The sequence below is a fragment of the Parasteatoda tepidariorum genome, chromosome 10 (assembly GCF_982258835.1).
Source record: "Parasteatoda tepidariorum strain Cologne lab strain chromosome 10, Ptep-v5.0, whole genome shotgun sequence".
Taxonomy (NCBI): Eukaryota; Metazoa; Arthropoda; class Arachnida; order Araneae; family Theridiidae; genus Parasteatoda; species Parasteatoda tepidariorum.
Window position 1 is genome coordinate 103,889,186 of NC_141764.1, and position 27,468 is coordinate 103,916,653.

General features: G+C 30.3%; 1 protein-coding gene across 1 annotated transcript in view; it reads right to left on the minus strand.

Moving 5' to 3' along the window:
- Window positions 1-24,168, minus strand: part of LOC107441395 (uncharacterized) — a 37,000-nt gene extending 12,832 nt beyond the window's left edge. Inside the window, exons 1-7 of the mRNA XM_087152955.1 lie at window positions 22,787-24,168; window positions 20,732-20,745; window positions 18,435-19,212; window positions 17,816-17,829; window positions 14,539-15,316; window positions 11,955-12,041; window positions 1,477-1,668 (exon numbers count right to left, since the gene is read on the minus strand). Coding sequence (XP_087009081.1) covers window positions 1,477-1,668; window positions 11,955-12,041; window positions 14,539-15,316; window positions 17,816-17,829; window positions 18,435-19,212; window positions 20,732-20,745; window positions 22,787-23,435 — 2,512 coding nt within the window. The 5' untranslated portion in view covers window positions 23,436-24,168. The remainder of the gene's footprint in view (window positions 1-1,476; window positions 1,669-11,954; window positions 12,042-14,538; window positions 15,317-17,815; window positions 17,830-18,434; window positions 19,213-20,731; window positions 20,746-22,786) is intronic.
- Window positions 24,169-27,468: the final 3,300 nt, after the last annotated feature.

The following is a 27,468-nucleotide window of genomic DNA, read 5'->3' on the forward strand; positions in this document are numbered from 1 at the left end:
ATATTTTTTCTAAAGAAAATTTTAATTTATCAAATACAACAGCTTTTGTCCTAAAGATAAGTAGTGTTATTATATACTGGTTTTTAAATTTGATCATCAACTGTGTCTATTGAGAAACGGAACTTTAAATTTACGTGCCTTGTTTTATTTGATGATTTATCATTACTTCACCAGTCAGTGACTGCTTGACTATCAGAATGAAATTCAGTGGAAGCATTTATGGTTTATTTACAGTTAATTTCACTAAACATGTTTATAATTCTTCTGAATTTTCTTGTTGTTTCAGCAAAAGCAAATAGTTCCGCTTTACATGTTGACAATCCTACAATTCTTCGTTTTCTGTTTTTCACAAGATTATAGAATTACCTAACATAATTACACACTGTGATAATGATTCACCTCTTTTACCATTTTCAAGACCTGCATCGTCCCAATCCATTTAAAAATCCCAATTGTTTATCATAAAACAAAACATAATCTTTATAACAACTAATCTAAATAAATAAACTTATTGCAAAAGAAATATCAGGAAGCGTTCTGTTTGCCAAAAGGAAAGTTCACCGAAAATTTCTTGATAATTTCTCTTATTGACTTAATTTGTAGGATTAAAATATCTATCCTCACCATTAATTATAAGATGATTAGTTTTATTACATTTTTAGATCATAATTGTTAAGTAATGGTTCAGTTTAAAACAAACTGATTCCATTTTCATCTTTCAAAACTTCTGTAACTTACAATTTAGAATCTTCAATCACTCCAAAATAATTCAGATGAGTACTTCAGATGAGTGTGAATAATTTTGCTCGAAATGAATGAAAATTAATTAATTAAAAAAATTAAATTTTTTCTTAAAAATATTTCTTTGAGTATCCTGAATCAATTTTATAGGCTCACAATTCTATTGCTTACTATAGCACGAAACATGCTGTTATGAATCTTCAAAACAGTGAGTCGTTTAGAAAAATTAAATTTTTTGTATCTTGTTTTCTGAAACAAATAGATTTATAAATCTGAGATTTACATTAATCAAGTTGGAGAGATAACATATCATTCATTAAGACTTCAAAATGCATTTTATTTTCAATTTATTATTTCAAGTGTTTATTGATTGAAATGTTTATTGTTCATTTAATCTAAATTTTTGAACTTCTATTGCTTCTTTGTTTTATTTCCTGTTCCCTTGTGAGGCAGTGAATTGTCTAATTCATACGGATTCATTTCCTAATAAAGCCATATGAAACACACACATATATTATTCTCCTATATTGTAAGACTATTAATCAAGAATCTATCATATCAAGTTTAGGAATATGTGTAACTCCGTTGTTGTAGAACATTAATATCAATAAGAGTCAAATGTCTCCTCTATTATTTAACATGGCAAAGTTTTGGTTTACAATATGTGCAGAAACACAACTAATTATTTCCATATTCAAACTAAATATTACTATAGTAAAACTAAAAATGTCCTACTTTTAAGAGTACCAGTCTTAGCTTTTGAATCCTGCTTTTGTGGGAGAGGTTTTGGAGCTTTCACTCCTGGAAATCTCCTTGGGAAAAGCCACATGGGTAGGGAGGAAAGCAACATGAGCAGTCCAATGATGATATAGCCAAGCCACCATGCTCCGATCCAACGCGGGTCATCAGTGCCATAACCAGGATCATCTACTCGGAAAAACTATTATCAAACTATCACAACATTAAAATTTACAAGATTTTAACCACGTTATTAATTTTACAAAATATTCAAATTATGGTATTACAACGACTGTACAATCATTTTTTCTTTTCATTTTTTTCTTTCCTTTTTTAAAAACATTTATAAAAATAATTAACGCTTAGTATTCTGTGTCGAAAAAAAAATCTATTAAATAAAGGGGGCAATGGCAATTTAAAACCAGAAATTGCAGTTTTTTTCGTCCATTTTGAACGCATTTCATAACCCAACCCTGGTAATATTTTTAATAGTCTTTGAAAAAAACTAAAACTAGTTTTAAAGAATTTTATTGTTGATTACTTAAGATTCTTTCGAATGAGAGTTAATTCATTCATTAAATATTGACCTAAATACCAGTATGTTTTTAAGTACTTACACTTTCACATTATGATTATTCAACAGTATTATTCAACATTATTCAACAGTGAATTTGAATTTCGCATTCGTAACTAGAAATATTCTTATTCGTATTTAGAATTTAAACTAAGTTAATGCTTTAATTTAATTTGGAACTTAAATAGACAAGATAACAACAAAAACCACTTTAATTTGATTTCTTAATTTTAATGAGACAAAGTATCGAGCATCAAGTATCTGAAAGACGTTTTATAAATTGATGAGCGAGAAATATTTTAGCGATGCAAAAACAATCAAAATAAACATGAAAAATGAACTTCGTCAACGAAACTTTTCCTATTGATGCTCATAAAGAAGTTAACTTTTTTATTTACTCCTTAATAATAACAACGTTCCGACTAAAAACTGTTTAGCTTAATAATATATATATATATATATATATATATATATATATATATATATATATATATATATATATATATATATATATATATATATATATATATATATATATATACACTATCTAGCCATTAATGACCGGACACTGTGAAGTTCGGCGGTGGGGGAATTATGGCGTGGTCCTGTTTCTCATGGTTGACCCCTGGTGTTAGTGCGTGGAACCCTGAACGCAGAAGAGTGTAGAGACATCCTGGACAATTTGGCGCTTCCCACCCTGTGGCAACAGTTCGGTAATGGCCCGTTTGTGTTTCAACACGATAACGCTGCCATTCATAAAGCACATGCTATCACGGACTGGTTTGATGAAATGGAGGTGCAAGAGCTTGACTGGCCATCCCAAAGTCCCGACATCAATCCAATTGAGGATCTCTGGGATGAGTTGGAGCGCCGGTGGAGGGCCAGACCACAATACCCCAAAACCACAACTAAACTCTTCGCCATGTTACAAGAGGAATGGCGAGCAATACCTGCCGCCGTGTACCAACACCTAGTGGATAGCCTTCCCAGAAGGGTTAAAGATGTGATTCGGGCGCGTGGCAGCCCTACGCCCTACTGACTTGATACTAGCACCTCATGTATCCGAAATGAGGGGTGTCCGGTCATTAATGGCCAGATAGTGTATATATATATATATATATATATATATATATATATATATATATATATATATATATATATATATATATATATATATATATATATATATATATATATATATATATATATATATATATATATATATATATATATATAACAAAATTAATAAATACAAGAAGTAAGCTGCAAGTAAACAGAACTCATTAGATAAGTTCAAAATGAAGATGAAACAAAAAAAATTTTTAGACATATGAAAAGAAGGGGGAGGAAATAATAATTAAAAAAATAACAAACAACTGATTTAAAAAAGAAAAAAAAAGTATGAAATTTTATTTAAAAAAACGGAAAAAAAAGAAGATATAATCTTTTCATCAGCCCACACGATTATATCCGCAAAAAAGAATGCTTTCTAATATTGTATCAATATAGCCAAAGCGAAATATATTAATACAATAGTGTGAGGAGCACTCAAAAAAAATTTTTACAAAAATTACAACAAATAAAATAGAACACAATAAGTAAAAATAAAACGTAAAAACAGAAAATAAAATAAAATAAAAGGAAAAAACAATATAAAATATAAACTATAAAGCGAGTAGCGAAATCAGATGTACTTACATGAACGGGAATTTTTTCAAGAATGATTTAAAAATGTTTTTGCAACAAGATTGCCAGATTACAAAATATGAAAACAAAAACGCTAACTAGTGGGTTTTAAAGTACAGTTCTTACTGCATTGCTGAAGTGATTTGTTATGCTGTGCATTGATTTGTTAGTTACAAAGGATGGGCCCGAAATGGATGTGCGCTAGGTAATATTATACTGGATAATTTAAAAAAGTTGACCATAAATAATTTCAGAAAACAGATGTATATTTAAGAAAAAATATAAAATGGATAAGAGAAGCATAAATTGCTTGTTTTGCAAATAGTTTTAGCCACGGATTTGCCCGAAATGGATTTGCACATGGAAAAATTAAGCAAATTAACAAAGAAATTATTTAGTAAATAATTTTGACAATGGATTTACCCGAAATGGATTTGCACATGGGAAAATTATATAAATTAACAAAGAAAATGTTTAGTAAATATATCCACAAAAATATACGATTAATTTAATGATTTTACATAAAATTTTATTACTTTAGTTGGGTATCCATTGTTTGTTATCAAATTTTGAAAGAGTTTATCTATTTGTTTTTTGGATAAGTAAATATTACTACATATTCTTTTAATTCTGTTCATTTCATTAAAAGTGGTATTTAAATAGATGCTCCTAGAAACATTAGAATTGCAAGTAATTAGTTTATTATTATTAAAATTAAAATCATTTCTTTTATCGTATAAATTAACAAAGCAGATATTTCCAACTTTTATAATACCCAAATCCAAAAAATTGAAATTAATATTATCATCATGATTACGAAGTAAGATCAATTCCTCTGGGTAAATATCATTTAATAATATAGTAAAATCTTGGAAATTAAAGATAATTAAATCATCAATATATGTAAAAACAAATTTCATACTAAGAGTACAATTTTTTTCATAATATTGCAAAAACTAGTTAGCTAAGAGAGATGAATAATTAGATCCTTGCAGTATTCCATCAATTTGAAGAAAAATATCCTTTCCATTGTAAAGATAGTTATTAAAAGGACAAAAATTAATCAAAATTTCCCAATAATCATAATAGCAACAAAGGATATCTTTAAAATCATGGTAATAATTCAAAAGGCCATCTTTTAGTTTAGAAAGGGGAATGCTATTGAAAAGATCCTGGAAATCAAAAGTTGCAATAGAATTAATTTTATTATGTTTAATGAAATCTAAAATCAGTTGATTATTAGTGATAATCCAAGAGAAACCTTCTTTAGCAATATTGTTAATAATTTTATTTAAGTAGTTAGGGAAAATGGTGCCAGGTTTAGTTAAATAAGTATTAGATCCACATGTGATAGTTTTAAATTTTACAGGAATTTTATGAAATTTAGGACTGATAATTAAGTAAGGAAATTGTATATTGCTAATTCTAATTTTTAATCTCTTATCAAAAGCTAAAATTTTTTTAATGGCAATATTATTATTGAAATTACTAAGTTTAAAATTTTTACTATTTTTTAATTCCGTATTTAAAAAATCAGATTGCGTTCAGATTATTATGTAACGACATCTTTAGCTGTTAACATAAGGATAATTGTTTTCAGGAGGGTATCCCGTCCCCTAAAGAGAACTTGGCTTTATATTCTTTTGGAGTGTTATCGTTATTTTCTCTAGGCGAGTAACTGATAAAAAGGTTGCTATATAACCTGCTATGAAGAAGGATTTTTTCTAACAGTAAGGATAAAGATGGAACTGCGTGCTCATTATGTGAAAACTAGGTCTCAAAGGAGAAACTTCTGTTGTTCTCTGTCAAGAGCAAAAAGGAGCGATTTTGATTGACTACCATTTCACGAGAAGCAAGTCTCGCGAATCAATAATGTAGTGTTTCTTTAATTTTAAATAAACACTAGAATGAAATAAAATTTCAATTATCAGAACAATGTTTTTAAACATTGAAAATAGTAAGATTATTAAGTTGTTATTAACAGTCACATCGAAGAAGAATTAGAACTGTTTATTAATTTTTCGAATTGATGTTTTACATCAAAAGTAATGAAAATTTATCACTATTACATTATTAAAAATTATCAAAATCGATCATTGGGTCAGTATTAATTTTTGATTCCGAAAAATATACTATCATTTTCTTGGAATGAGTGTTGAAATTCAGATTGAACTTCTGTTATTGGATTAACTATCATACATTCTTCATGCACTTCTAATTTTTTCATAAATAATATTTTTGAAGAGGATAGCTTACCGCAGCATTAGAAATTATAATTTCTGAAACACTGAAAAAGCTTTCCTTCTAGCTAAAGGTGTAAAATTACAAAAACTTAACAAGGCAAAACTTGCAAAGGCAGTTTTAAGAAATTAAGCAGTAAAAATTATAAGCATAAAGCAGTGAAGTAACTCATTTTAGTATTCAAAGGGTTCTATCAAAGGGATCTTTAGTATTCAAAGGGCTAAGTAACAAAGTATATTACTTAAAAGTTTAAGTAGAAAACTAAAATGAATTTACAGTTTAGTTTTTAATATTTTTTTCCAACGCTTTTCTTTTATAATGTTTAATAAAATAAATAATTTTTCTATAAATGGATTTACGATTACTATTGCCTGATATAATTCACTTAAATTTATTCTGAATCTTCATTATAAATCGCAATTGAACAAAATATACATTGGCAAAATATGCGATACGTTAGAGTTTTAAGCAAACGGAAAATAAATTTTAAAAAAAATATTTCTTTTCAGAAGATAAATATTTGTATTGACTAATGTGTTGTCTTAGATGAAGGTTATCCAAACTATATATGTCGTGGCAGAGGGACTTGAAGCGATGATCATCTCTTCAAGTTTAAGATTTGTTCCATAATAATCATACTGTTATTGATTTATTTAAAAAGAAAAAGCCTAACGATAAAGTTAAATAGAGTTTAGATGTTGGCAGGATTTGAGTTTCCTGTTCTAGTTGAGAAGATTATTGAGATCCTACAAATATTTCGATCACTTGCTGTTTCAGAAACGTACAAAGCAGCTACTTCAGTAATTATTATTCAAAAGAGTCTTTCAAATAAAAATTTAAAAAAAGAAAGGCATTCTTATTCATTTTTAAATGTATGTATAGAATTACAAAATTTATGTCTCATGATATAATATCTCCATTATTATAATCATAAAAATACCGACATTTTTACTCACGTACAACGGCCATTTGCGTACATTTTGACATCAATACGAAACCGATAGTAAGTATTCGATTGTTAAGTTTACTATCATTATAAATAGTAAGATTATGTCATTGTTAACAATAAATTTAGCAGAATTCTAAATTTTATCATATTAAAAAAAAATTTCAGAAAGAGTATGATCATCATGCAACAGATATGAATCACTGTAGACATGACTTAAAATAAAAATTCTTTACAAAATTTCAATGAAATAGGTTTTAGGTATGTCGAACAATTTTGCTTCGCTACGTAACATTAACGGCGTTCATCACTTAAAAGGGGGTACGTGATGATTTTTTTTTTTTTTTGAATAAACAGCATGACAATCTCAATTCGATTCATTGACAAAGTTTAAAATAAAAGACTTTCGGCTGATTAGCAGCGAGAAAAACTTATTTATTGAAATGCGTATAGGTCAATCCAATTGTTTCCTGAAACGTGTTTACGCCACAACAGGCGGAATTATAGAAAAAAAACTTTTTTTATGAAGATTTTCAGGGTTAGCAACTGTGTTTTCAATCACTCAAGATTCGAACATAGTTCTTTGCTTACATCGTCATGCAGGGCGTGAAAAAAAAGTTTGAAAATGATTAACTGTTTCGATATCTATACATCGAATCGAAAAGAGTGAAATAAGAGGCATTCCATATTTTTAAATTCTATCCAGTAATTTCAAGGAATTGATCTTCCCCAACTCTGAGAAGGAAATGAATTGAGAAAATTAAAATAGGGTACAAATTATTTAAAATGGTGGTATCTGGAAATGCATCAAACTGAAAAAATAAATAAAAAAGAATAAAAATGTTTCAATGTTCTTTCTTCGAGAAAACTTTAGAAGGAAAAAAAAATTAAAACCTGTCTATTTTTATGCTCTTAATCTGATGGGTCTGGAGATTGTCATTTTAAACAGTATTGATTCCCTTTCATTTTCTCGGTTGCAGTGAGATCTGCGAAACAATAGGATTACTTTTTTTTTCTTTCTGGAAAACTTAATTCTGTCATAAAAATAGATCTTCATTCATAAGATTTCAAAGTTGTCCTCGATATAACCACAGAGGGTGGAGATGGACGACCAAATTTTCTACACGCATTAGATTTTTTTTAATAAACTATTTAACGCATATTTCTCGAGATATTTGACCCTTTCAAAACGTTTTTACACCTTATGTAACAATAATGCTTGACCCTTTTATAAGGATACAAAACATGAGGAAGAATCGATACTTTAATGGGGGATGTCACTTTTAATCAATCTTGTTTAATAGTGCAAAAGGTAAAGGTTAACTTAAAAAGTAAGGAAACCACTTAGAAAATTGCTTAAAACGCTTCACATTTTTGACATATTAAAATTTATATTTCCTTATTATTTGTCAAATACGATTCACTACAAAATTAAGAAAAATGTATGAGCCGTATAATAAAGCTACTATAATTACTCATATCTTGCTCAATTTTGAACAGATTTTTCTCAAATTTTAATGCAAGAAGTTCCGCAATTTATTTTAAATTCCTCAAAAATTTTGTTTAATTTTATTGAATATTTTTAAATGTATAGCAAAAAACTTAAGACGAAAAAATTAGTTTTTTATAAAAATACCCAAAGGTTTGCGAATTTTTTCAACTTATTGCATATAATTTAAATGCTTGTTATATAAGTTACAAAATGATTACATAGAATGCGAAAAAATACTATTTTTCGTTTGCAATTCATTGTCGGTCCTTCTAACCTCTAAAAGCTTTACATTTCATTGATATGTGGGAGAGAAATCGCATGATTCAAGCACTTCTTAATTTATAAAATTATTCTTTAAGTATTTCTTGAGAAATATGAAAAAATGTGTTAGCATAGAAGTTTTGCGTTATTTTGTCCACCCCTGTATGTATAACACAGCAAACAAATATTACATGACTAAAAATTCATGAGATCGAAATGGTGCGAATGGTGTTAATCTCGAAATGGTGTACCGATGTAGAAAAGATTGGAACACCTGTTCACACATAACTATGAAATGAGAGGGAAATTTAATTTATTATAAATAAAGAAGAATATTATAAATAATTATATAAATAAAACATATCAACAAGGTTAGAAGTCGTGAAGTGAAACATGGTAGCAAACGAACCTTTTTGAAATGGAACGAAAATACAAGACTCAAACGATCCTCCACTTTACCATATGACCTTGCGGTCAGGCAGCATACTGGACGAGAGCATAACACATATGAAATTCTGCAAGAGTCAATATTGTCTTCGACCCTTACGGATAACGCGAAAATTATAGCTCACCTTCTCGAACCGTGTTCCAAAAAAGAAGTAACTTCGGCTATTAAAATAAAGGGAGACAAAACCATTGTCTCGTATTCGAGAGAAAACTTTGTCTTCACCGACGGTCCCTCGGATGAAACTCTTGACAACGGAGGAGCTGGTGACAACTTTACTTTTCCAAAGAGTGGAAGCACAAAGCAATTTAAGATCGGAGGAGGCAAAATAGCTTTAAACTACATTTCTGAACTCATTGCCATCCAAAAAGCCCCAGATGAGTACATAAAGCTTGAAGAAAATGAAAGAGCCAAAGGGTTAATCATCTTCTGCGACTGTAGAGCTGCTCTTCAAGTAATTCAATGGGGCTTCTTCAGGGCTAATTATAAATATACACAGAGCACTTCGTAAGATTTTGCATTTGAAGAAACAGTGCACCTTGCAGTGGATTCCCATGCATGTTGGCATTACTGAAAACGAGATGACTGATGCCTTGGCAAAAGAGGCAAGACACTTAAACACCAGCAAAGTTACTCATGTCACTCTCAGCGATATCAATTCAGTGACTAAGGCAAACTTCGAAGATAGTAAAATCCCAAATCAAACACCAAATACCTGAAATCAGTACCAATAGAACTCTCACCAGCACACTAACAAGTCTCCGGACAGGACACTTTAAGGGGATGAAGATTCATGGCGACGGAACAAGGACTTACTGCCTTTGCAAAAATTGCCCAGACAGAGAACTAACCCACATACATCTTTTCAACTGTCCCGCTATACTGGCGCAGTTGCAGCAAATAAGTGACAATCCGTGGAAGGACATATATGAAGAAAATTGCCTTCAAATTGCAGATGTTGTATACAGGACCTTTGATCGGATTAAAAATTATTTTCTGTCCATAACACGACACCAACCAACCAACCAAGAAAACATATTTAGTTAACATATTTTTATTTTAGTGAGATTTGCATAACTTGTTTGCAAGAAATTATCCAGAAGACAAGGGAACTCTTGGATCAAGTATTGGGAGAGATTTTGCTTCGTGGAGGACATATTGATGGAACTAACCCGCATTTGCGTTAAAGGAGAGGAAGACCACGGAAACCTCCCACGGCCATGGGTGAAAGCGAGACGGAAAAGCTGGTAGTAAACCCATTTCAGTTTTAACATGTTTTCGGGAGAAGTTAAACTATTCTCTTTTTTAATTATTCAGCTATATCTACTTTTTTATAAAGAAAGAAGCTGTTTTTTACATATGCTAAAATTGTAAAAAAATTACGGTAGTTACAGAAATTTAATGTTTCTTGAGAAAAATGCTACAATGAAATGCCTTTCGTACCAGTTTTTGCTCTTTTCCGTCTTGCTATATATAGGCTTTCAGCCCTGCCCACGGCTAGCCTGCCTGCAAGAGGACTCTAAGAAATGATCCGCCTACTACTGAGGATATTTTTACGTCGTCAGCGCTGTGGTCGGTGCGAGCCGGGTACGCTATCCGTATCGACCAGCCATCGCTGGGGTTCGAACACAGGCTATCTCATTGGAACCCCTGCGTCACCCTGGCCTCTAAATTGAAATTTCAAAGTTTATAAAAATTAAAAATTAATTAGAAAGATATAAAAAATATTTCTCTAGATTGTGGAAACTTTGATCATCTATTAATTTATAAGATCTCTGCTATCTAATTCAAAAAAAATTATTATTACTATGAGTATTATGAGTATTTATTTATTTGCTTTATTGATTCAGGAATATATGCATAATGTTCGTAAAGCTGTTCTGGAAGTCTCTTTTAATTCAAAGAATAATGTTACTTTTATATGAGTTTGTATGAGTCACCGGTGAATCTTTTGTTCATCTTTAGACAGCGGCTCTTATGCAAACAATGAAAATGGCTCTAATTGTCAAACTGAGGAAAAGGCAGTGTTCTATATAAGCATAAAGACCGTTTGCGAACAAAATTTTAACATTTGCTACGTACTTAACTAATTTTTTTAGCTGTTAAAAACATTAAAAAATTAAAATTAGTCAATTTTTAACGATTTTTGTGGAGGGGGAAGTACCGAAGCTCTTTCACCAAGAAAAACAAGATGTTTAAATGCTTGAAGCAAAAGTATATTTTCAAACTATTGTATGTAATTCACCATTTTGCCGTAAATAATCATCTGTGATTTAGAACGGATAAAATATCTTAAATAATTTAAGAAATATTAAACTTTTCAAAAATTTTAATTTGGTGACATCGAGATAAGAAACTTTAAAGTTAATAAATAGGTCTCAAGTTTTGCACATTTTTTATGAGCCCTGATAATGTACCGTCAGAATATGTTTTTAAATATTGAAAAAAACAAATGACAAATGTTTTTTAGTTTCACAGAACTGTTGCTTTTTCCATAGCGCCGTTTTCTGCCATTTTCAGAATTAGCTCAGATGGTGCAAGCTAAAGCTGATCTCACGAATAACTGTTGCAAACTCACAGATGTCTTTGATTATGAAAATAGCATATTATTTTGAAACAAAATGTTATTTCAATGAGAGCCTTAAATATGTCAGCTATTTGTGAAGATCGCTCTTTAAAGCTTGAAATAATAGCATAGTTTCGATGAACTCAAATTGTAGCCTTTCTTTCTTTTGCTTCGAGTTAAAAACAGATAATTTGTGGCTTTTTTTTCTTTCGGCATAAAAACTTCAAAGAAATAATAAATTTGTCTGGAGAAAGCAATACTTACAAAAAGGATCTTCATAGAATTGGAGACACAAAGAAGAAAGCAAAAATCCCGATGCGGGGCCAAGTAATTGAATTATCATTGATGTAGCTGAAAGTATATTAGTTATAAAAAAAAAGTTAAACAAATAAATTCTATAAACAAGAAAGCTAGGATTGCCTGTTATATTACAGATGTGAATTGTCAAAACATTTTAAAGGATATCTTTTCACACAGTATTTAGCATAAAAATTAAAAATACCTTTATTAGAATTTGGAATTTTTAGAACCATCTGTAACATACTTGAAGAGCTTAGTGGAAGAACCAGGTAAGTGGCATTTTAGTGAACTAGAATGAATTTGAGTAAATGAGCTCTGAAGTTTATACGCTTTTCTCCTCTCGAGTAATCTTTATGTTTTTAGTATATTTGTGAAGAGATAACTTATAAAAGTTTTCAGTGTATAGTTATTTAACCTTTACTAATTTATAAAAGAGAAGTTTTGATGATTTTTGTACATAGCATCTGTTTGTTAGTATGAAGGATTTTTAACTCTTAATTTTATTTGAAAAACAAAATTGAATACGCATATATTTAAACTTATATTCATGAAATAAAATTTTAGCACCCACAATTTGGAATAAACTAACATCAAGTTTTATTAAGCTTTGTTTGTCAGAAAATCATCCAAAAACAATCAGAAGCAGCCTAAACCGCTATTTATCGTTTGGAAAGACTAGAATTTAGTAATTATTGATTTGAAAAATATTTTTTTAAATAGCGCTGATAGTGATCAAAATGTAATATCATATCATTACATCTAATGGTATGTCAAAAACTGAATGGAAATATTTTGTGACAGAAAAAATATCTATATTTTCCGAAATGCATAAGTTATTTGCAAATTTTCCATTAGAGACTAGCAGTTTCATGCAAAAATGAACTTTTTTTTTTAAATTTATAAGAAATGTTTATAAAACTGCTTTGGGTATTTTTTCTATCATGGTCAACTACGTGATCGTGATTAGTTTTGAGACTTTCATTTTTCATTCTAATTTAGGTTATGACTTCAAAAATTTCCGTCGTTGAACAAGCAATCCACTCAGTGGTTACACTCAGTCGAACTTTTTAGCCTTGAATCTAAAAGATTACATTCACCTTTCTAAAAGAATTTTTCTTAAGTGTGACAGTATACGCGCCAACTGGTGGTAAAAGCCACGAAAACCTCTCATGGTAAGCCCGATGCCGATCTGTCCTTACCAAAGTATAATCTACATCAGCAATGGAATCTCTTCGGTCACCATCAATCTCTGTGATTCGTTCATATTCACTGTAACGATGAACCCTATCGATTTTTAAGAAAAAGGTGCCTTTTGTTTTGTTAAATATAAAAAATGTACTCTTAACATTTCGCTTCATTTAACGCTTCATTTAACGCTTCATATTTTAAGTGTGCCACACTTTAAAGATTGCTGAACAGCTTCTTGGTATTCTTAATGTAAAAATAATAATCCAAAAAAAGGGAAATTTTTTGTTGATAATACTCATTCTATTTTATTTGAAGCTGTTTTGATATTTACAACTCATACTAATATAGTTACTACAATAGGTACTGTGGAAATAGGTTTATTACTGTCCACCGAATAGTATAAGTACCAGTGAAAATTGCTAAATTTTGATAATTTTTGACAATCAAGAGTTTTCCTTGAGCAATAATATCATGTTCAATGACACTGAATATCATTGATTTTTATTTTGATAGGATGAATTTCTAAAAACATGTTTTGCTCGACCAAATAACATAAAACAATCAGGAAGAACAGCAAGTAATAATAAATGAAGAAACTGGAATTATTTTAACTTAATTGTATCCATCAGTGCATCTCTTTCAATTTTGTGTATGATTTCGCTTTATTGACCGATTTATTTAATATTAAGTTTTTTTTTCCGACCCGTACGAAGAACAAGTATTCATCTAGTTATAATGATAATAATATACTGAACAAGTTTCATAAGCACAAAATAATAGTTATTTTCAACGCGAACAAAACACAACAGAATAGACTTTCATTTGTATTCCAAAAATATAAAAATCAAGCTATTTTGTTTCAAAAATGTCTTTAATATTTTTAAAGCTGAAAGAACATAGTCAAAATAAATAAAAAATATCCGTCTTTTTAGCCCGAACTAATTTAAAAAGGGTTTACAATAAAAGCCAATGAAAACGATATCCATTACAACAACGACATAAACATGAAACTTCAATTTCTTTTAAAAATATTCCAAATGCTTCATAGTATATATTTATGATCACTTTTATAAGCATAAAAAATGATACAGCAAAACAACGAGGTCACAAACTAATGGTTGGTACAATAATCACAACGCAAGCACAACAAACAAAGCATAGTTAAATTGCTTCATAGCACTGCAGAAAAGTTATAAGTGATTTTTTAAGAGAGGGCTTTCACAACAAATGTTTTTAACGTGGGTTTTGACCCAATTTAGAGCTATAGAAACTGTCACATATTGAAAACCGGACAACACTATTCATTTGTACAAATAATCAATTAATTTGTGTATAAGAAATTAAAATTACCGATACTTACCGAAATACATAGCTGTATTTTTCTTCTTGATATTATCGTCTAAATACGGCGTACCAATTGTATAGAAAGCGTTGACGGCAAACCCTTTCATAAAAGTTCCAATAAAGAAAATCGTCACAGCCGTTAACGTTGGAAACTTATCACAAAAGTAATCCTTCTCTGCCGAATCACACAGCTCGAAATCTGTCCTATTTTTGTAATGGTCCAACTTGGACACCTCCCGTATGGCGCCGTACAAGAAATACGGAGAAGCCATCACCAAAGTACTGAGGAAACCTATCATCAACGCTAAGGCGATGAACCTCGGCCTGTGAGACTTACCGCCAAAGTAACCGATTAGAAATCCAAAGCATATTGGACTTATTTCTTCACCTATCATAATAATACCCGTCACTTTGCTCTCAAACGAATAACGCTTTTCTAAAGTCGATATACAGCCAATGAAATACGTAAAAGTCGCACCGTTCAAAAGTCCCAAAAATCCGTTGTTGACCAGAAATGCTTTGGGTGTGTTGAATTTTTGAAGCCACGATGGATGAAAGTTTCCAATTCCACAAGTGGTGTCCTCTTTTTCATTCTGTTCATCAGATTTGATTCTTTCTAATTTGAAACTGAGAGCCAAGGAGCCTCGTCGATCTATATTTATCGACATTTTGAACTTCAATTGCACAAATACAACTCTATCACAATTCTGAAATTCACAAATACGGTTTTTTGCAACGATTGAAAATGCAGAAGAAAAATCACCAATTCTCGATCTGCAAATGCATAAACACAACTATTTCACGATCTCCAGAAGCACAATCATCGATCATCAATCACGTAAAACAACTATTTCATGATCCTTGCCATTGTACGAAAACAGCTATTTCACGAGTACACAAAAACTATCTCCATATGTAACTATCTCTATCAACTATCTCCGCATCTGCTTTTTTTTCTTCTTTTTCTTCCAAATAGCAAAAATTAATTACCACAGAAGACATAATATATTACAAAACATTACTAATTTAAACTCATACAACACTCTAACTAAAACGCTTTATTGGAAGGAGGATGGATCAGATACTTTCTTTCTTTTCAAACAATCTGTAAAAAGATTTGGTTTATAAATAATGATTTTTTAACGTAACACAAAAAGCAATGTTTGTTTTCCTCGTTTAGACATGAATAAAGAGAAAAATATCAATGGGTCCAACTGAGCGTTTTTTTTTTTTTTTTTTTTTTTTTTTTTTTTTTGCATTTGCATTTGCTTGAATTTTTAGAAACGAACACTGATGCAATTGTCCTTTTATTCCATTTGATATTCCATCATCACGTGATAATTTTGTTTTAGAGCAACAAAATAGGCAGATGAGTTTTCCTATTCAAAAGTATGACCTTCTATGCAGATTTAAACAGCGATTTTCTTAAACACTCTAAAGGCCAATTCTATAAAATGATTAATAACACCTTGGGCTAAGTTTACGGACTTAGATTACATGATAACTTAGAAGTTGTTCTTGAAATTCATAAGACGAAAATTAAGTTGTAAGCAACTTTTATTTTTCCGTTTCTATTGTTTAACTAAAAAATAGCTTCAGAATTTTTTTTTTTTACATGAAATTGAAAAAGCAACAATAAAACGTAAGCAATATTTACTCCTTTCTTGCATGTTTTCTAATATAAAAAAAGGATTTAAACTGTTTTATTGCCAAAATGAAATTCATGATTGAGTCAAAATTGAAAGAGAGAAGACAAAATAAAGATCTGAAATTTAATGATAAAATTTTTAAGGGTACGTCTACTGATATCGGTAGCAAAAAAAAAATTATGTGAAATTCATGACTGCATAAATAAACAGATATGAACTGTAAATAAATCAGTCGTTTCAAATAATAGATTACTAAAAAGTAAACTAATTTCAAGAAAATGCAAAATGCAGATGTTGAACTCTAGTGAGGCCGAAAGGTATTTGAAACGTGGCTTTCATCCAATAAAAATTAAAATATGTTAAAAAAATTTGAACGTTGAACAATTTGTAGAATCTATGGAAACATTAGGGCAATTCCACGGAAGTGTCAACTTTTAAGTGAAATTTTTTTTTTATGAATTGCATATTTTAATTTTAAAAATATGTTCAAAAATAGCCAAAGTCTACATATTGCCGTTTCATTTTTGATAATTTTAAATTTTTTGAATCTGGCAGCATTCTAAAGTAATCACATGGCTGACAAGTGAATTGTTCACATTTGTGCTCAAATTGTTTTCTTGAAAAATACTTATAAAATAAAATAAATGTATCTTTCTTTTGCAATATTTTGATAAAAATATGCATATAGCACAAAATGTAAACATTTTAAGTTTAATATATGAAATAAAAGTAACTTCTTTTACGTCATTCCGTCACATGTCTTAATAATGCATGAATTTCCTGAGAACGAAGATAAAATGTGACATTGGCAAGTTAGATATAAAACCTCTCAGAGACAACCTAATTTTCAAATTGTTGAAATTTTTACTAATTCTTACATAAATATTAATCCTGTTTGTCTGTTACATTCTGTTTATCATTTACATATTAATAAAACATTTTTTAAATGAAGGCTTTCTTCTACTAAACTTCTTGTCATTCCGTCACGGTCATTCCGTCACAGCAAATAGATGATAATAACTGCTAGCCAACCTGAAGTTAACTTTCCAAATTCCCATTTTACATTGCTTACACATTATACTAAAAGTATAAAATAGTTCAGAAAAATAATAGCTGCAAAATTCGCAGAAACTACCAGTTCTAAGCGGCATGCCAAAAGCTTGGTTGCCAAAATGTCATTCCGTCACGCAAATAAAAAGTTCGTAAAATTAAAAGTAAAAAAGATAGAAAATCCTGTTTTTTTAGTTTATGAAGCGAATTATGCCACTAATAATGATATGCATGAGAAAAAATTTTTTTATTTGAAATTAGATACATAGAAACTTCAATTAATTGTTATTTTGCAAGTCAAAATGTCATTCCGTCACATATGGAATTGCCCATTATCGAAAATAGCATAATTGAATAAAAGATGCAAGCATGAAATAGAAAAATTATCTAAAGGAAAAAAAATCATGAGAATCATCAAAGTTAAGAGAATACAGTAAAATGCCAAGGAAAATCACGAAAAGAAAGTTACATAATAATAGAAAAAGACCAATATTTAAATCAAGTTGAGAAAGACTTGGAAAAAAAAAAACCTGGAAAAATAAATGTGGGTAGGGAGGGACGTGAAACTCTATCTTAGAGAAAGCCAAAGCTCACGAAAGACTGTAAAGCTGGGAAAGAAGGAAAGAATCTTTTACTAATCAATTTTCATTTTTAATATTCTCTTATAAATAAAAAGTAATCGCTTTTAAAATTTTGTTTATTCGCTAAATAACTAATCAATCGAAAGAAATGAAATTCTTAAAATTCAAAATCTAAAACGCAAGAAGTAGGTCGAAAATACTTAAGTAGGTAAAGTTTAATCTTGTTTCTTTTTCAAACGCAATATTCTCCATCATTTATTCCATAACATTTTTTGAATGAGATATGGTTACGAAAATATCGATTTAATGAAAAAATATAGATAACACTGGGGAGCAAATTTTTTATTGCATTTGAACAAATACTTGATCCTGCTTTATACGAGTGTGGGGATTTTAAATTAGTTTTGCTCCTAAAGCTAGAGAAGGAAATTTTTAGTCTATTATTTGTCGACATGTGTAAGTTTAAAAATGCTACAGATAACAGAGGTCGCATAAATGTTGCGATAAACTTCTAATCCATAAACCAATTTAGAGCTATAGAAACTGTCACATATTGAAAACCGGTACCACTATTCATTTGTACAAATAATCAATTAATTTGTGTATAAGAAATTAAAATTACCGATACTTACCGAAATACATAGCTGTATTTTTCTTCTTGATATTATCGTCTAAATACGGCGTACCAATTGTATAGAAAGCGTTGACGGCAAACCCTTTCATAAAAGTTCCAATAAAGAAAATTGTCACAGCCGTTAACGTTGGAAACTTATCACAAAAGTAATCCTTCTCTGCCGAATCACACAGCTCGAAATCTGTCCTATTTTTGTAATGGTCCAACTTGGACACCTCCCGTATGGCGCCGTACAAGAAATACGGAGAAGCCATCACCAAAGTACTGAGGAAACCTATCGTCAACGCTAAGGCGATGAACCTCGGCCTGTGAGACTTACCGCCAAAGTAACCGATTAGAAATCCAAAGCATATTGGACTTATTTCTTCACCTATCATAATAATACCCGTCACTTTGCTCTCAAACGAATAACGCTTTTCTAAAGTCGATATACAGCCAATGAAATACGTAAAAGTCGCACCGTTCAAAAGTCCCAAAAATCCGTTGTTGACCAGAAATGCTTTGGGTGTGTTGAATTTTTGAAGCCACGATGGATGAAAGTTTCCAATTCCACAGGTGGTGTCCTCTTTTTCATTCTGTTCATCAGATTTGATTCTTTCTAATTTGAAACTGAGAGCCAAGGAGCCTCGTCGATCTATATTTATCGACATTTTGAACTTCAATTGCACAAATACAACTCTATCACAATTCTGAAATTCACAAATACGGTTTTTTGCAACGATTGAAAATGCAGAAGAAAAATCACCAATTCTCGATCTGCAAATGCATAAACACAACTATTTCACGATCTCCAGAAGCACTATCATCGATCATCAATCACGTAAAACAACTATTTCATGATCCTTGCCATTGTTCGAAAACAGCTATTTCACGAGTACACAAAAACTATCTCCATATGTAACTATCTCTATCAACTATCTCCGCATCTCCTTTTTTTTCTTCTTTTTTTTCCAAATAGCAAAAATTAATTACCACAGAAGACATAATATATTACAAAACATTACTAATTTAAACTCATACAACACTCTAACTAAAACGCTTTATTGGAAGGAAGATGGATCAGATACTTTCCTTCTTTTCAAACAATCTGTAAAAAGATTTGGTTTATAAATAATGATTTTTTAACGTAACACAAAAAGCAGTGTTTGTTTTCCTCGTTTAGACATGAATAAAGAGAAAAATATCAATGGGTCCAACTGAGCGTTTTTTTTTTTTTTTTTTTTTTTTGCATTTGCATTTGCTTGAATTTTTAGAAACGAACACTGATGCTTGCGCAATTGTCCTTTTATTCCATTTGATATTCCATCATCACGTGATAATTTTGTTTTAGAGCAACAAAATAGGCAGATGAGTTTTCCTATTCAAAAGTATGACCTTCTATGCAGATTTAAACAGCGATTTTCTTAAACACTCTAAAGGCCAATTCTATAAAATGATTAATAACACCTTGGGCCAAGTTTACGGACTTAGATTACAGGATAACTTAGAAGTTGTTCTTGAAATTCATAAGACGAAAATTAAGTTGTAAGCAACTTTTATTTTTCCGTTTCTATTGTTTAACTAAAAAATAGCTTCAGAATTTATTTTTTTTTACATGAAATTGAAAAAGCAACAATAAAACGTAAGCAATATTTACTCCTTTCTTGCATGTTTTCTAATATAAAAAAAGGATTTAAACTGTTTTATTGCCAAAATGAAATTCATGATTGAGTCAAAATTGAAAGAGAGAAGACAAAATAAAGATCTGAAATTTAATGATAAAATTTTTAAGGGTACGTCTACTGATATCGGTAGCAAAAAAAAATTTATGTGAAATTCATGACTGCATAAATAAACAGATATGAACTGTAAATAAATCAGTCGTTTCAAATAATAGATTACTAAAAAGTAAACTAATTTCAAGAAAATGCAAAATGCAGATGTTGAACTCTAGTGAGGCCGAAAGGTATTTGAAACGTGGCTTTCATCCAATAAAAATTAAAATATGTTAAAAAAATTTGAACGTTGAACAATTTGTAGAATCTATGGAAACATTATCGAAAATAGCATAATTGAATAAAAGATGCAAGCATGAAATAGAAAAATTATCTAAAGGAAAAAAAAATCATGAGAATCATCAAAGTTAAGAGAATACAGTGAAATGCCAAGGAAAGTCATGAAAAGAAAGTTACATAATAATAGAAAAAGACCAATATTTAAATCAAGTTGAGAAAGACTTGGAAAAAAAAAACCTGGAAAAATAAATGTGGGTAGGGAGGGACGTGAAATTCTATCTTAGAGAAAGCCAAAGCTCACGAAAGACTGTAAAGCTGGGAAAGAAGGTAAGAATCTTTTACTAATCAATTTTCATTTTTAATATTCTCTTATAAATAAAAAGTAATCGCTTTTAAAATTTTGTTTATTCGCTAAATAACTAATCAATCGAAAGAAATGAAATTCTTAAAATTCAAAATCTAAAACGCAAGAAGTAGGTCGAAAATACTTAAGTAGGTAAAGTTTAATCTTGTTTCTTTTTCAAACGCAATATTCTCCATCATTTATTCCATAACATTTTTTGAATGAGATATGGTTACGAAAATATCGATTTAATGAAAAAATATAGATAACACTGGGGAGCAAATTTTTTATTGCATTTGAACAAATACTTGATCCTGCTTTATACGAGTGTGGGGATTTTAAATTAGTTTTGCTCCTAAAGCTAGAGAAGGAAATTTTTAGTCTATTATTTGTCGACATGTGTAAGTTTAAAAATGCTACAGATAACAGAGGTCGCATAAATGTTGCGATAAACTTCTTGAGCAGTTAGGGCTTAATATCAGGATAAAATTTGCATAGGAACCTATGTCCATAAATGTATCCGTATGCGATTAGGGAAACTTCCCTATTATGACCTGTTCAGAAGCACCCGAAAAAAGCGCCCTTAGCGGCGTATGATGACATTTCCGGAAATGGGTTCCTATGCAGTTTAAATCCTTTTGATGCGCCCTAACTCCGATAGAAAATAGTCACAACATTTATACGACCCCCTATTATACATCTATATATGTATAACTCTTTAAAACTTGCGCATTTTGACAATAAATATAATAAAAATGTACACTTAAAAAAACTGTAGCTTGGAGAAAAAAAACCATCAATTTCATATTTGGAATCAGCAGTTCGAAAAATGTTAAAAATTCTCATGTAAATATAAATATTCCAAATTGTAAATTTCATAGGAACATATGTGTAGTTTCAATTTTTTCAAAAAAACTTTTTGAAAAAAATCATCAAGGATAAATCAAACTATCGCTTTCCTACAGTTCCATAATTGCTTTAATGCGTATAATAGATAGTTTTGTAAGTAAATAAATGAAAGGTTTAATATATATACAATGGGATAGTTTTGAAAATAATCAAATAGATGGTAAATTTCTTTTCAAACTTTTAGAATCTTTAAAGTCATAGATTTAAAACTAACACATTTAGTGGGTGGTATATTTTTAGCTGTATACCAGTTATTTTGAAACTGAATCATCAGAAAAAGTTTTGAAAATAATGAAACATTTTGAAAAGTAACTTTAATTTTCTTTTAAAAAAATGTTAATCAATCCAAACCATCTCAATGTTCTATCACAAATGTATTTCGCCATAATGTATTGCTTCTACTCCAACGTGTTTAATATTCGTGTTTATTTCAAAATAATAAAAAAATATTTGAAACATCTGCTAAGCAATGAGACTTGAATAATCTCACTTAAAAAAATATCTCTGGTAATAAATTTTTTCTCTAACTAGTTCGTTGCTAAGCTACCATAAGAGACAACAACGAAAATTATCATATTATCTTCTGGGTTGCACAGCAAAGAAGAGGAATTTTATACAATTGAGCTTAAATTTCGTGCAGTTAGATCGCGAAACGATTAAAACGTTTTGCGCATGTGTCTTGTGCGTACACATTAACGTCCATTGAGCAGCTAAAATGAAAATTATAATATTTATTCCTGTTTCATAAAACTTCTGACATCAGCATGCCATCAACATTCTCAATGTGTTATTCCATAAGCCTATAAAACACGCAATTTTTTTCTAAAAGTAGAAGACCGAATTACTTGAATCTGTTTGAATAAAACACATTTTCAGTACAACATCTAGCTTGATTTAAAATCTAAATATCTATAATGTGAGACGTATTTTCTAGGTGACATAGAAATTAAATAGGTAACATGCAGGTAAACTAGGTAATGTGTAAATTACCTGCAAAATTCGCAAATTAACTATTTGAAGTGAACCAATTTTTAGCACTTCAACTATTTTCTGCATAGAGATAGTTTAAATCCTTATCAATGCTCACAAATTATAAATACTTACCGAAATACATAGCTGTATTTTTCTTCTTGACATTATCGTCTAAATACGGCGTACCAATTGTGTAGAAAGCGTTGACGGCAAAGCCTTTCATAAAAGTTCCAATAAAGAAAATCGTCACAGCCGTTAACGTTGGAAACTTATCACAAAAGTAATCCTTCTCTGCCGAATCACACAGCTCGAAATCTGTCCTATTTTTGTAGTGGTCCAACTTGGACACCTCCCGTATGGCGCCGTACAAGAAATACGGAGAAGCCATCACCAAAGTACTGAGGAAACCTATCATCAACGCTAAGGCGATGAACCTCGGCCTGTGAGACTTACCTCCAAAGTAACCGATTAGAAATCCAAAGCATATAGGACTTATTTCTTCACCGATCATAATAATACCCGTCACTTTGCTCTCAAACAAATAACGTTTTTCCAAAGTCGATATACAGCCAATGAAATACGTAAAAGTCGCACCGTTCAAAAGTCCCAAAAATCCGTTGTTGACCAGAAATGCTTTGGGTGTGTTGAATTTTTGAAGCCACGATGGATGAAAGTTTCCAATTCCACAAGTGGTATCCTCTTTTTCATTCTGTTCTTCCTCTGCTTCGACCTTTTTTAAACTGAGTTCTAATGATCCTCTCCGGTCTACGTTTACAGACATTTTAAGTACATTAATTCGGTTATTTCATGATCTGTAAATTGACAAATGCCGCAATTTTATGGCATTGAATATCACGAATACACCCGGTCTGTAACTGCACTAGTACTTCTATTTTCTGATTAGCAAAGGCTCTGAAACTTCTCCTTCTCATCTTCTGGTCTACAAATGCAGCTATTTCTCGATTTGCTAGATTGCTAATATGAAACAGCGAAAAGATAAGTGCTGCCCAATTTCCATTTACACCATTTGATACCTTATCCAAAAAAAAGTTCACAAGCACAAATAATTAAATCTATCTCAAAATCTCAAACACTTTCTCAAAACACTATTACTTAAAGAAGTCCTTCCTAAATAATATCATTCAGAGAAAACGTAACTGAAAACATAATTCATACACACAGTTTGCGTTCTAAAAATATTTTTGACGATTACATTATTATTTTGTGGCATAACACAAAGATAATTTATTTTCCTGTGAGGGCAAGAATAACGTGAAAAAATATCAATGAATCCAACTGAGCGCTGTTTCCGTTTTTGTTCAATCCCCATGTTTAAATCGTTATCGCTTTCAGGAGCAAATACTGATGTTTGCGTCATTTTCTTCTTTTTTTAAATTTGTTTCTTTTCATATTTCGTCGCATAGCTGTGATAACTCTGTTTCGATGTGATAAAGCAAACCGATGAGTTTTCCTGTTCATAAGTTTGACTTTCCATGCGAACAGAAATTCTCTTAACACTCAAAAAGCCAGTTTTATAAGACGATATTATTTATCTTACACTTCACGTCGAGAGAAATGCAAAGTTCATTCGTGTGTTTAGATTATCAGCTCTAATACTGTTTTGAAGAAAATCAAATTTTTTAGTACCATTGATAATTTTACAGCATAATGTAAGATAATTTATTCTTAAAATGGGAACTGTGTTCTTCTAGAAATTTCGTTTCTAAGCCAGTAAATTGAAAGAAAGAAAAGATTCGATCAGCCTTGGTTCTCTTTATATTTTTTTTCCTATTAAAATATTAAAATTTTATTTCTTTACAAACTAAATCAGAACTCATCATTCTCGACTGATCAGTGTGAATCAATGCTTTTCTTCATGAAAAGGTTTTTTACCATTGCTTCAAATGCATTATTTCATCCATTTTTAATGCTTAGTTTTATGCCTCTGAAAATATACGATATAGTAATATACGATAGAGTAAAATATCCTTATAAGATATAGTAAATATCCTACTATAACTTTTATTTTTAAAGAATTAAATTTAGAGTTAAAAGTGTGAGAAATAACAATTTTATACAAAAATACATACAGGATGGTCCTAAAATATATGTCAAAAATGCAAAGGTAGGTAGAGGGTCATAATAAGCATATTTCGGATAGGAATGTGTGTGCGGTAATGACACATTAAAGCACTAGCTTGTAAAGCAGTATGAATGAGAGGAAACTGAAGAGACAAGTAAAGACAAAAGAAAATAAAAATTTATCAACAGTTTACAAGAGGTGCTCGAAAGAGCAGCCACCAACATCGATACAAAATTCACAACCACGGCGCATGGATCGGCGTACATTGGAAAAGATGTTAGGCATGTCGAGCACATGTGAAGCAGCAACAGACAAGCGGGCAACAAGATCTTCTTGATGGGACTCTCGCACACTAGGCTTTTAATATGACCCCAAAAGAAAAAATCCAAACAGGTTAAATCAGGAGAACGTGGTGGCCAGGGAACTGGACCACCCCGTCCTATCCAATGCTGGCCGTAGACAGCGTCCAGGTGATTTCTGACGCTCCCTGTACATCCTCTGAGCAGCTAATTCGTTTCCTTGTGCAGCCCAATACATGAAATGCACGTCAGCAAGCTCCACATTGGTGAACCGATGCATGCTGTTTGAGATCCGTGCAGGAATCCAGCTAGCAAGCGCTTTTATACGCCGCAGTCATCAGCGCTCCCTACCGGCTCAAGGCGGCATTACCGCACACACAGTCCTATACGAAATATGCTTATTTAAGTCCCCTCTACCTACCTTTACATTTTTGACATATATTTTAGGACCACCCTGTATAATTCTGGTATATGCATAGTATTTATAATATAGATATGAAACTATGGCAAAGGTAATAATATTTGTAGTAATTTGGTTGCCGGGTATATTTTTTAAAAAAAAACAATTATTGGCGAGTTTTCTCCATGAAAACCCAAATTTCACTGAGGAACAGATGTAATAAGGTTTCTTTAATAAAATAAAATCCTCACTATTTTTGAAAGAAAAAAATATTTAAAAAAAATTATTTTAAAAAAGAACAATAAACGACTGAAAAAACAGTTTTGTCTGGGTGTTTTCCAACCCTAAAATGAAACTCATTTTGAAACAAAGAATTTACAGAGAGTTTTGAATTTACTTGGCCAAATTTGCTTAGCTAAGAATGAGTTTTAAATTTTTGGGTATCTAGATATTTTGCTAGAATAAGATTTTTTATTATTAATCCTTTCAAAATTATATATTTATTTCATTCAAACTTATCTTTATATAAAAAAATATTAGTCAAACCTTTTTTAAATTAAAATATTTCTTTTTAGTCTTTCAGCACTTTTAATAAATTTAACTACAATGCATTGATTTTTTCTTTGTTAATTTCATCATCCACGTATATTAATGCTTGAAAAAAAGGGAATACGAAGTATATAGAATTAAGACAAAATTTATTCTAATTTATTCGCTTGACCTCCGTATGTGAGTTTAGCCATAGCCCCCGGATTGGCGATGTAATAATTTGTTTACGCTTCATATGGTCTTTCGATTGTATGATTGATTTACTTTCGATTTGATTTTTCAATAAAAAAATCTCATTTATACTTTTGATATTAATTTAAATTTTTTTTTATTTTGATAACCAATTAATCACAAATCGAAACATTTAATTCCCCTTATGTCAGCCAGTGCCCAACTACGCAAGCGCTAACATAAAAGTGATCACGATTGAGTGATTAGCTACAATAATTATTAAACGTATTTTCATAATTAAAAAAATAAATGCCATTCCAGTTTAAACACATAACATGCTCAGAAAATTGTATAAAAAACAAGAATATAAAAATTTTACTTATCATACTAAGAAAATGCATATTCAAGAAATATTATGATAATTTCTTAATGATATACAACTATTATAATGATATACGGCCTCTTTATTTAATGATATACAGCTTCTCTTAATAATATAGAGCTTTGTATCTAAATCTTTTTACCTGAAATTTCTAATAAGCTCCAAAAATTTAATTCGAAATATTGTTGCATGTTGAAATATCTTCTTGAGATGAAGTACAGTGCTGAAAAAGAAAACAACCAGCTAATTAGCTTTTGTTCTAATAACCGCATTTATGCAAACTACTTTATAATATTAAGGGTTCAAAAAAGGGACTTCAGATATGCTAATTCATTAGTGCAGACGACATTTTAAGCTAAAGAATCAGACGAAAAACACACTTTCGCTGAATAAATACATTTTTTTTGATGAAATTGAAAAGTGCAGTATTTTTTAAATTTCCTTTCTGTGGAATTTTTTGATTAAAAATTCAAATTTAGTCATTTAAAATTACTTTGGTTAAAATTGTCTGAAACTTCTTAACACAGTTCAAAAATTTTCCACAGTTGTTTTATATAATACTTATTAAAAATTCTTTTGTAGATCTTTTGACAAAAGAATTTTATTACTCCTTTGATTTAGCGAAATACGCAAGAAGTGAAATTAATATTAAGTGAACCCAAATTGTGATCACTCTCCTAACTAAAATATTGGAACACTGTTTTTCAGAAAAATTACATTCTTGTGTCAATTAATTAGCTTATCATAATCAAATTAGTCAGGCCCTCGAACAAGTAAGATTGAGTCCTAGTACGTTAAAATTAGATCATATAAGATCAAATGTAATTCCGTTTTTGCACTCTGTACTTGCCTTTATCATTCATATTTAATTAGTACAAATTGAGAATATTTAATGAAAAATAACAGACAGAGCAACAGTCTTTGTTGGCC